The 12,077-nt window shown below is 43.9% G+C and overlaps 1 protein-coding gene across 1 annotated transcript in view; it reads right to left on the bottom strand.

Moving 5' to 3' along the window:
- Positions 1-12,077, bottom strand: part of SLC7A14 (solute carrier family 7 member 14) — a 48,903-nt gene that overhangs the window by 1,754 nt on the left and 35,072 nt on the right. The window contains exon 6 of the mRNA XM_021702647.1: positions 10,954-11,831. Coding sequence (XP_021558322.1) covers positions 10,954-11,831 — 878 coding nt within the window. The remainder of the gene's footprint in view (positions 1-10,953; positions 11,832-12,077) is intronic.

Genomic DNA, 12,077 nt, shown 5'->3' with positions numbered 1-12,077 from the left:
GCGCAACCTCCTTAGTTGATGTCATTCCAAGCAAAGGGAAGAAACTTGTTTCCTAGTTAATATGGAGCATTAACAAGGGCTAATGTTTCATTTCTATTATAATTTTTTTGAAATTACATATGGAAATAGTTTGAGGGGCGCTTGGGTTGTGCAGTCGGTTAAGCATCCAACTCTTGGTTTCGGCTCAGGCTGTGATCTCAAGGTCTGCTCAGCACGGAGTTGGCTTGGGATTCTCTCTCCCTCTGTCCCCCTGCTCATGCTCTTTCTCTCTCTCTCAAAATAAATAAATAAATATTAAAAAATAGTTTGAGAACCCCCATTTTCTATCTTGAAAAGCTCATGAAGGCTCAGGGTTTGGAATAGCTGAGAACCATTGCCTTGGGGGGTCATAGGGCACGGTGATTAAGTGTGAACCCTGGGTTCAAATCCTGCCTCCATCACTATTAGCCATGTAACCCTGCACCAGTTATTTAGCTTCTTTGTGCCTCAGTTTTCTCTTCATGATAGTCACTGTACCTATAACATGGGGTTGCCATTAAGATGAAATGAGATAAGCAGTGGCTTTCAACCCTGGCTTCAGCTGGAAGGTCTCTTGGGGAGTTTCTGAACCGCCCTTAAACCCAAGCTCCACCCCTAGAGATTCTGATTTAATTGGTCTGCAGTGTGATCGAAGCATAAGTATGTTTTAAAGCTTCACAGGTGAGTCCAATGGTCAGCCAAGACCCGGAATCCCTTAGATTCTGAGCACGTACTCCATTGCCAACACCAGCCATATTAGGGCTTGGCCACCGGATGCCACTCAGTTATGCAACCCCCTTCCAGACCCCAGACACCCCTCTTCTGAGTGGCACTAGTCCGTTTGACTTTGCTAACCCTGCAGGCATCTGCACAGCTGTTTGCTTAGAACCACAAGGTCAAGTTCTGCTTTCCTCTTTGGTGCTTGAGAAATCCTGCTCCTTTTGAATTTGAAGTGGGTCTTTTTTAAACTTGGATTTCTCCCTCTTTGTTTTCAATGACTTTCTCCTCACCCCCTGCCCAATCCCCCAGTGAAATCAACTTGCCAGGAGCCAAAGTAAGCAGAGATTTATAGTCCTAATTGGTAATAAATCCTGGAGTTAATCATTTGCAGATGTAGCTACTCTCAAATAGCGACTTCAGTTTTCTGAACACAGATCTTCACTCTTTCTTGTTGGGGGTGGGGGTGAGGGGGAGTAGCCATGGGGGGATAGTTAATTACCCTTGTGTAGGACAAGGCACCAAGTTAAGGCCCCTTCTAAAAGGGCCAGCATGCTACTTCTTGGAGAATGCCTCCGTTGGAAGCATGTTTGAGACCTGAGAATAAATTTCAGGAGACCAGGTGGGATCAACAGGCACGCAGCTCTTTTTGCCCATTTTTGCTTTTTTGCTATCTTTTCTTAGACATTGAGGCAGGTGTCAAATCTTGCCTCCTATTCCTGCTTGGTCTCTATTATTATCAATTCTTTCCATCTGATCCCCTTCTCAGACCCTATTTAAAAATGAGTTATTTCCCTACTGAACTTAATACCATTTCTTTTCCTTTTCCCTTTGCTCCTAAGCTCTATGTTCTGCCATCACACTGCTCATCATTCAAGCACTGGTTTGACATCCGTTCTGACAGACCTTCCCCTGCCTCCACCCGGTGTGGTGGCGTCAGGTAGACGGATTTATGGACATTCTCTAAGAGCCTCATAGAATCCAAATATTTAGAACTGGAAAGAGTCTATAGATCTGTTTGAGTACCTTCATTTTACAAAAAAAGAAACAGATTGGGAAACGGGCCGAGGGCAGAAACAGCATTCCATATGGATAGAGAGAGGACTCTTGTATGCCCAGTCCTTCACAGCTGCCCCCCGCAGGCTGGTTTAGAGACTATGCTTATCACAGTATGTATTGAGTAAGAGGTTATTTGTTCTTTGGGAATGACTGTGTCTGAAGGAACATGTGTGTGCATGAATGCATTGACTACGATTACTTTGAGAAAGCAACCCATGGAAATCTGCTATGTAAATATTTATGGGCCTTTTAATATTTGCTCTGAGCCCCTTATCATTTCAAAGGTGTGCTATTTTGTCTTCAAAAATATATTTCGGGGCGCCTGGAAGGCGCAGTCTGTTGAGCGTCCGACTCTTGGTTTCGGCTCAGGTCATGATCTCAGGGTCGTAGGATGGAGCCCCACGTTGGGCTCCGTGTTCAGCCCAGATCCGCTTGAAACTCTCTCTCCCTCTGCCCCTCTCCGCCATGCTCTCTCTCTCTCAAATAAATAAATTTAAATATATATATATTTCGAATATAAGTGCTCTGAACCAAGAAGCGACTGTGTGCATGCAGCCTAATGGAATAAACGGTCAGCCCAGGCAAAGGTCTGTCATTCTGTCTGACCCTTCTTGCTGGCCCTTAAGTTCAAGGAGAGTGGTGTAAGGCACCAAGGATTGGAGAAAAGGAAAAAAAGATGGGGACAAAGAAACAGAGGGGATCAAATAAAGTGAGGGAGGGAGGGGAGAAGGGAGGTAGAGAGAGCAGAGAAGCATGTAGTACCATCTGTCACACATAGACAAAGGCTTTGTGTCCGGGAGTAAACAGAGCTGCTAAAAGCCTCCTGTGTAGGAGCAGGGTGTTTTTTGTTTCTGCTCCTTTTTTTCAGCTGGCTTAGAAAACTAAGCATGAGGTAGTTTCTGAAAGATCTGTGGGGATTCTGGGAATTCTGAATCATCTAAACTGAACTTCACACAACACTTTTGGGTGCTGAGGTCTTAATGATACATTATTTATGTTGTACCTTTTCCCCAAGGAGTTCAAAATGTTATACATGTGATTGTTTAGATTCCTCGTAGCCTGTTTGGGAATGTGTGTGTGAGAGTGTGCGCGTGTGTGTGAGTGCACGCGTGTGTGTGAGAGTGCGTGCGCGTGTGAGAGAGTGCGCGCGCGTGTGAGTGTGTGCGCACGTGTGTGTGAGTGCGCGCGTGTGTGTGGAGGGCCAGGGAGTGGGAAGGTTAGGATTATGTGTATCTCACAGACAGGGAACTGGGGCACAGGACAAAATAAGAGATTTTCTACAGCAACACGGTTAGTGGTGGGACTGTGAATCCCATGGAGGGGCTCTCCATGTCCTGATCCAGGGTGTATCTCCCCTATCAGGGGTGGCCAGGGGGTATAGACCGATAGAAAACAAATTTGCTTAGCTTTTTAGTTTGAAGAATTCCGAACATATACCAAAGCAGAGAGAATAGTATAAAGAACCCCATATACGCATCACTAGCTCCCTCCTGACACCCACCCTCCTGAGCCCTTCTCTTTAGATTATTTTGAAACAAATCCCTTCCATCCTGTGCTTTATCTGTAAATAATTAAGTATGTATCTTTCAAATAGACTTAAAAAAACTTAACTTAGTATCATTATCACATCTAAAAAATGGTAATTCCTTAATATCATCTGATATCCAGAAGTATTAAAATTGCCCTGAATGATTAAGCATGTGGGCAAAAACTCTACACCTTATGAGACTATAGACTCACTCCAATGATGCTATTACTGCTTGATATAGTTTTGGGGCGCTGTTATTTGTCACTGGGACTGGCATCGTATTCTTTTGTAAACCCTTACAGATGGTAAAGTTTTATCTTTTGAGAGAGGATTTGCTTTCAGCATAAGCCAGAAGTCATTTGGAACCAAGCCTCAACAATGAGATGGCTAATTGATATTTGCATATTTAATCCTGCTGTTCCTTAAAAACTTAGATCCATTGCATTGTAGTTATACATCTTCAAGCTGTAATACATGAAAGGCAGGGGTGGTGTTAAAAATCAGAAGGGAATTAGCTTTTGTGTTGCAGCAGGGTCTTGGAGACCCTCCTGCTGGGCTGGAGTTATTATTATTATTATTATTATTTTGAGTTGTTGGATCTTAGGGAGAGGAGACACTCAGGGCAGCAACTAGTTAGCAGTAGGCACAGAAGTGTTTCAGTATTTTATTTATTTATTTTAAAAGATTTTATTTATTTATCTGAGAGAGAATGGGAGACAGAGAGCATGAGAGGAGGAGGATCAGAGGGAGAAGCAGACTCCCCGCCGAGCAGGGAGCCTGATGTGGAACAAGTGTTTCAGTATTTTAAAAACAGACATGGCTGTACCCCGGCACAGGGGCTGAATGCCAGCCCTGCTCAAAGGTAATGGCAATGAGTCCTGAGAAGGGCTGTTTGCAGCGAAGGGAAATATTTGAAAGGAGGCATCGGCTTTTCTTCCAGACAGAAATTCCCTGATGGAGAATGTGCCCAAGAGAGGTTCAGGCTAGAAAAGATGAAGAATCATGCCTTTGGTGATTTAATGGGCTTTCTTTATGTAGTAGAACACTTTGTGATCGTAAAACCCTTTGTAAAAAAGTACTTTCTCATCCATCATCCCAGAGAGGTTAAAACCTGTTTAATAAATCAGTGGTTGAAATGGCACTGGAACTCACATCTCTTGAGTCTAAACTGAAGGCTGTTCCCAGCCCACCCAGGCGTCTCCAGGGAAGGTTTAGAAATGCCAGGCTTGCTTTCAGATGCTGGGACACCTGAGCATCAGTGGGCAATACACCCATTTACTCTCCTTGTGTGAATCCATCTGTGCAAATTAAGTAAATGACCCCAAACCTACCAAGTAGAGGGTTGCGGGGGGTGTCTCTGGATCATATGGGGGGAAAACGAACAAAAACTCAACTCCGTGAAGAGCCCGGGTGACCTGGAGAGAGACAGTAACTGCAGGTTTCTAACCCCACTGGCCCCAACTCTGGCTGAGGAGAAGCTGCCAGATCTCTAGAGTCCCATGGGAGCTTCCTGTCCTCTGTAGGCAGTCACAGGCTCAGGGCCAGAGGAGGTGGGCTGACCTCAGGCTGGGTGGAGCTACCTCTTCCTGGGGCTCACTTTCCAGCAGGAAGCCCTGCCCTCTGCAGATAACTGAGGCACTTTGTTATGCCCAGAGCCTTTTTTATTTTTACTACCCTGGGATCAGCTTTCCAAAACAGACATTTGCCAATGCAGAAAGGAAGACTGGATGGTCATGAGAGGGTGTCCTCCCCACCCACTGCAATCCCTACCAACTCCCACTTTGCTGGTTAGTTTTTAACATACCTTCACAAGCCCTGTTGATTATAATAACAGTAAGGTTTGTTTAATATGGTGTGGCCAGGAAGAGCGGTCTCCGATTGAACTGAATGGGGGGGGGGGGTTAGGGGGTGGTGGAGAGTCTCTCCCTGGCTCTGCCACTGGTCAAATATAAAGTCACATTACTTTATGCCTCAGTTTCCCATCTGCAAAATGGAACTGGGGACCCTTATTTTATTGGAGGGGTATAATGGCCAGGAGACAGAATGCAATCTTGTAAAGGAATATTAAAAAAATCCAATAATCCAAGCCAGCAATTCTACTTCTAACTCCACAGAAACCCCAGGGAAATGTGTCCATGTGTCCACCAAAAACCATGTACAAGAATGTTCACAGCAGCCATATTTGTAACAGCCCCAGACTAGAAGCCAGCTAAATGTCCATGGGCATATTATTATTATTATATTATAATATAATATAATATTATTATTATATTATTATATTATTATCACGGTGGAAGGCTAGCCGGGCAAGGAGAATGAACAACCTAAAACCACAAGCAACAGCATGGATGAATCTTACAAATGTAATGTTGAGGGAAAGATGCCCAGTGCTCACTCTGTCAGGGCTCTGTGTTCCAGGCACCCTGCACACGCCTGCTCCAGGGCCTTTGTCTCTGCCACGGCCCCCTCTCCCTTCATTCTTTTGTCTCAAAGGAGAGCTGACACTGCAGCTGCCGCTGGGCGTAGAACCTTGGGATCTCCCAGCCCTCTTCCCCATGCTCAGCCCCCGACCCAGCACGCAGCCTTGACTGTAGAGGGATCCCCTCCACACTCTCTCTTGGAATTGCCCTGGCCCTGTTGTCATCCTCATCCTGGCCTTCATGACTTTTTTTTTTGCCCATTTGAGCATGATTTATTTGATGAAATTGCCAATTGTTTTCTCTTCTGCCTACAAGGAGAATTTCAAGCTTATTATGGGACATATCCTCAGGAGTTGATTTATCTTGATGCCATCTCTGTCCCCAATTCACAACTCTCTTCCTTCCCTCCTCTTCCCTTCATGACAATGGCTGCTTTGAGTCCATTTCCAAAAGGACTTCTGAATGATAGGGCAGGTAAAGACCATAGGTGTGTCTTCTCTTTGGAAATTATGTCTTAGTACAGGATTTACGAAGTTCATTGCCAAATCACTGTCTGTTCTTTAAATCTATAGACAAGAATTTGCTTTCTCAGAGGGGCTGAAAAAATTCCAGGTGAGAACTTGGCAGCCCTTGGGGTGAGGGGGCCCAGGAGCTGGTCTACCAGATGATTACTTTCTAATAAAGTCCCACAGGGAACAGTAGACGCTGGAAAGTGCCACTGAGTAGTGTCATCATTGGTCACTGCTAGTTTCAGACTCCCTGAGACTGCCCAACCCCTTGAGGTGTTCTTTTACAAAACCACATCAGCTAAGAGGAAAGGAAAACTCAGGCTTCTCTGTGCTCATTTTGTTGGGATTATCAAACATTTGCTATGTGTGTTATTTCTCTTGTCTGAAGGAAAAGAAACAAGCGCTGAGTAATCTTATTGGGACTTGTGCCTTATTTTACTCTATGAGTCGTGCTCATCTGAAGGTCAAAAGCTTAGCAAAACATTGTTAGAAAAATGCTGTAATTAAGATTCATTTAGAGAAGTCTGGTTAGAAAAAATGTGCCCAAGAAGATTATCAAGTTATGACTCAGCTTAACCATGTAAATCTTTTTAAAAAGTAGCTGATGTTTCATAAGAAGTTCCATTTAAAAATATCTCTACTGTTCTCTCCAGGAAAGTATACTATGAATAGAGAAATTAGGAAGAAAAATCTGACATTTTGGAGACTCAGAAGTTTAGAGGTGGGATCTTTGTTCTATGAGAGCATTGAAAATTTTATAAGCCAATTTGGGGTTGTGGGATAGATATATCTTACATGGGCAAAAATTTGTTTTTGGAAAACAGGGAGTTTTTGTAATTAAATTATCTACCTGGTTTACTAATTTCTTATTTTTCTCTCTAGGTCTGTGGTTCTCACATTTGAGCATGCACCAGAATAATCTGTAGGGTTTGTTAAAACCTAACTTGCTCTCAGAGATTCTGACTTGGTAAGTCTGGGGTGGGGTTCAAAATCGCATTTCTAACTAGTTCCCATGTAATATTGATGCTGCTGGTCTGGGACCACACTTTGAGAACCACGGTTCTAGATCACTGTAAACCCGACCACTCATTAAAATTACCTGGGGAGCTTTGAAAAATACCCAGTACTTGGCCACATCAGACTCATTTAATCAGAAAATCTCTGAGGGGGGATCCTGGGCATAGAATATTTCAGAAGCTGTCAGGTGATTCTGCTGTGTAGTCAAGATAGAGAATTTCTGTTCTAGGCAAAGCTTACTCATGTACTGGTCTTCAAAGACCATGATGCTAAAGCAGGTAGTGGCTAGCAGCTGGGTGCTTGTGGAGCAAGCTCCTGTGCCCTCTGTCTGGCCAGCCCCAGGCTGCAGGGTGACATCCTCCCATGTCAGGGAGTATCCGTTTCTGGAACGACTTTGAAGTTTATGCTATCGCCAAGATTACAAAAGGCTCTCTGGGAGTTTTCTTCTGCCTGATAACTGGGAGGGCAGCCTGAGTCAGAACAGGTTCATGCTGTACTTTGGCATGTGATAGCTAGTCTGGGGAATAATGAGTCATTTTAGATTTTAAAAAGAAAGGCAGGAGAGAAAGAATTCATATTACTTTCCCCAATATTTTCTTTTTAAATTTTAATTAATTAATTAATTTTGGCGGGGAGGGGCAGAGGGCGAGGGAGAGAATCCCAAGCAGGTTTCATGCCCAGCATGGAGCCTCGCACTGGGCTTGACCTCACAACCCTGAGATCATGACCTCAGCTGAAATCAAGAGTCAGATGCTTTACCAACTGAGCCACCCAGGTGCCCTTTTTCTTATTTAAGCCCCAAAGGGCAACCAGATCAAGACTAGTAGAATTATTTGCGTTTTTACAGATGAGTAAACTGAAATGCAAAGGAGGTAATTGAACTTCCCAAGGTCACAAGACCCAGGGGTGGCAGAGCTGTGATTTGAACCTGGGCTGTTTGACTTCAAAGGCAAGGATCCCCGCCACCTTACCGCTTTTGTAAAATGCCTCTGGTGCTCCAGAAACCACAGATGTGATGCAGAACTGGTGGTGTAATTTGTGGGCCCCAGTGCAAAATGAAACTGTAGAGCCTCTTGTTAAAAAGTCGTTAAGAAAAAAAAAGTTGTTAAGAATTCAAGGAAGCAGCAGCAGAGCATTAGACCAAATGTGGGGCCCTGTGTGACTGCAGAGGTTCTGCACCGTGGAGACTGCCCTGATGTCAGTCATTGATCTGCACAAACTACAGATAGCAAACATTCTGATCCAATGAGAAGGATGCTCAGGGACAGCGTGGTGGGGAGGTACCAGCAGCAGAGCTGAGCGTGGAGACACTGGGTTTTAATAATAGCCTTGTGAAGAGCTTGCCATTATTCCTGTTGACCTAGAGCATGTTATTGAACCTTTCGGAGGCTCCGTCTTGTCATCTGTAAAACTGAGAGAGGGAGAAGTGGGGAGGGGTAGGCGATGTCGGTATTTCTCCGACTTCCATTATTTCTATACCACGTATAGTGGCTATGGTCACGATCCCTGGACCCACACGACTTGACTTCTAATTTTGGCTCTACCAAATTCTAGCTACAAGATCTCAGTCAAGTGCCTCAGCTTCCTCATCTGTAAAATGAAGGTCATTGTGAGGGTTACATACGTTAATGTGAGGAAAGCACTTGCATAATGGCTGGTATGTGCTAGAACTATATTAAGTGTTAATTATTTCTATGAATCATGGCACCAGCACTAGGACTGATGTTTTTTCTTTTAATTTGACTCACTTTTTAAATTTCAAAATAATCACCAGATTCATGTGAGTATATATATTTTTTCTAGTATGTGTGAAAATGTATAATAACTATACAATATTTTTAAAAGCTCAAAAAAATTCATTCCTAGACTCTCTAAAATCAGCCCAAATACTACCGATGGGAAAGTCACCACTCTGTGGGGAACATTGTATTGGATATTGAAGGTCCCTTCCAGCTTTACTACTCTAGGAATGAATGAATGAATGCCTGTGTCTTTGCATCTATGCCTTCAGTCATTTGACAAATATGTGACTGAAATATTTCTCCCTTCTTCAGTCGAATCTTTCCGTTGGTTAGCTACATGTTCCAGGGGAAACACGTTTCAATGGAGAAGAGAGATTGTGAATAAATCAGGTAAGTAGTTAAAACCTTGATGAGTTACTGGGGTTCTCTCACGAACTCCCCCAAAAGTCTAACAAAGGATGACACCTAGAGTCGTGAAAAATTGAGACGGGATGCTTATAAGACGACACAGGCTAGCCTTCAGTGGTGAGGAATCTGCTGGAAGACCCTGGCCCTTTCATTTGAGCACTATTTTTTTAAAAATATTTTATTTATTTGTTCATGAGAGACAGAGAGAGAGAGGCAGAGGGAGAAACAGACTCCCCACAGAGCAGGGAGCCCCATGTGGGGTTCCATCCCAGGACCCTGGGATCATGACCTGAGCCGAAGGCAGTCGCTTAACTGACTGAGCCACCGATGCGCCCTTGAGCACTGTTTTTCCGCTACTTCCCTCTATGTAAATTTTATCTTATAGGCTTACAATTTAAATTCCACCTCCTCATGCTCCTTTCCAGCTACTCCTTTTTTCTCAACTGAAGAGTAGTCAGAGAGAAGTGTTTATTAAGCACGAGTTGTGTTCCAGGCACAGAGGATGCTGTGTTGAACGCCCATATTCCTGACCTCAAGGAGTGGATGGGACTTCGGGGCTACCAATTTGTATAGGGACCATCAAGATAGTGACTGAGGAACTTTAAAATTAGGCTTCACTTAAGCCTCCCTCTCAAGTGATCATGAGCACCAATCCCCAGCCATCTCATGAACATCAGTGCTTGTTGGGTGTGAGAAACATATAATAATACAAATCGAGCACAAAGGAAAATTAAAAATCTTGGGAAAGGTGCAAGACTTTTTGAAGGCAATGAACGTGAACTTAGAGAGAGCATCTCTGATTTACACCCAAAGCTGTGGACAGTTGAGGAGCTGGCAGAGTTATTTCAGTTATCAACAGAAGAAAAGAAAATCAGTAAGAATGATGGCGTGATGGGTGCTTCCCAAGAGAATGATTGGAATATCGAAGGATGAAGAAAGAATCTTGGGAAAAAATGAAAAAGTCTTTAATATTTTGTAAAAGTCAATATGAAGTGGGGATGTTAAATGGTATAATTTAGTCAGAAAAATTATGCCAAAAAATCCACACTTAATTTATACTTTGCTGATTAAAAAAATTAGGGCATGATTGGTATTTTAATTTAATTTTGTCAAATGTAAGAAAAATCCTTTTTTCTGTAACTTTTAGTTTCATAATTTTTAGTTTCTAAGATAGAATTCCAGTTGAACTTTCCCGCTCTCACTTTTACTGTGCTATTTTTGTCCCTTTATTATGTGGATTCATTTGAAGTGGATTTCTCATGGAATTAATTATCCATAAAAAGAATGTCCAGTAATAGTATTCAATGAAGTGATGGATTGATCAGCATCATTCTTCAGAACCAACGACCAAGACCATAACAGGCAGAAAGGGCACAACTGGCTTTATGGACTCTAATGCAGAAAGCAAGGGTCCATAAAACCAGCTAGATTCCTCTTGCAATGGAGATGCCTAGTCCAGCTAGGAGGTAATTTTGGGATAAGCCTGTTCAAGGCCTTGAGAGGGAACTCTCAAGGCTCCAAAGGAAGTTGCTTACCCACAAAGCACCAGACTGCAAACCGGATCCATGTGATGGTGGAGAGCTTTAGCATGAGATAAATGTTCACCAGCATGGCAAAGGCAGGCACGAAGGGGAGGCAAGGGGCCATATAGGGCAGCTTTTTGGGGTTCTCTGGCTGCTGCAGGATCACAAACACCAGGGCGCTGATCAGCAGCACCATCAGAACAACCAGAAGGATGGCCCACCAGCTCTGCTCTGAGATGTAGTCAGAACCAAAGATGATGAAGGAGCAGAAGATGAACATGAGGATGAAGAGCAGGAGCACGCAGATGGTCACCGTGTGCCCTGTAGCTGCTGTGGGCCGGTCCATTTTGCCTGGAAGGCCCAGCCGGATCCTCATGGTGTAGTAACGGGGCCCAATCAGCTTCTTTAACTTGATGAGATAAATGTTTTCAGATTCATCGGTTTCTATGCCTGTGGTCATGTCCACAGTGCCATAGTTGGGATGGTTCACGTTGTAGGTTGACTTGTCTGATTTGCCTATAAGCATCTCGTTGTCTCCCAGAGATGGTAGGTTTTTGGCGCCACATGTGTTGGTGGCTGGGCCAGAAAACTCTTCCCCTTCACTCACAGGAGAACAAACTTCCTTCTCACAGTCAGCCAGGATGCCCTCCTTCTTCTTTGTGTGCTCCTGGGACAAGAACTTGACAAAACCATCAATGTCACTCTCCGGTTGGTATCGAAGGAGCAAGACGCAGACAGAAACCAAGGTGTAGGCAAGGAGTGTGCCAATGGACATCATCTCTATTAGGTCTCTCAGGCTGACTAATAGCGAGAGGAGAGCTGCCAGGAACCCCGACACAATGCAGGCCACCACTGGTGTCTCTGTGTAGGAGCTCACATGAGCCAGGAACCTGGAGGGAGGGGCAAGCAGAAGCTTAGCAGTGAGCTACAGATGGTGACTGACTCTAACATGGTTTAACTCCTCTTTGTCCTGCTCCTCCAATTTGCTTCTGGATTCACTGCTTTCAATACAGCTGCTATTCCTACCACAGGATTTGGTTTCTGGAATATAATTTAAAAAGAATTTACTTTAATGCCTTGGTTTTGAGGCAAACTTCTTTATTAAAGTTCCTACTTCATTATGTGATGTGAAGGGT

Source organism: Neomonachus schauinslandi, chromosome 1 (assembly GCF_002201575.2).
Source record: "Neomonachus schauinslandi chromosome 1, ASM220157v2, whole genome shotgun sequence".
In the NCBI taxonomy this organism is placed as follows: Eukaryota; Metazoa; Chordata; class Mammalia; order Carnivora; family Phocidae; genus Neomonachus; species Neomonachus schauinslandi.
Note: the sequence above shows the minus strand (reverse complement) of the source record. Positions and strands in the feature narration are given on the sequence as shown.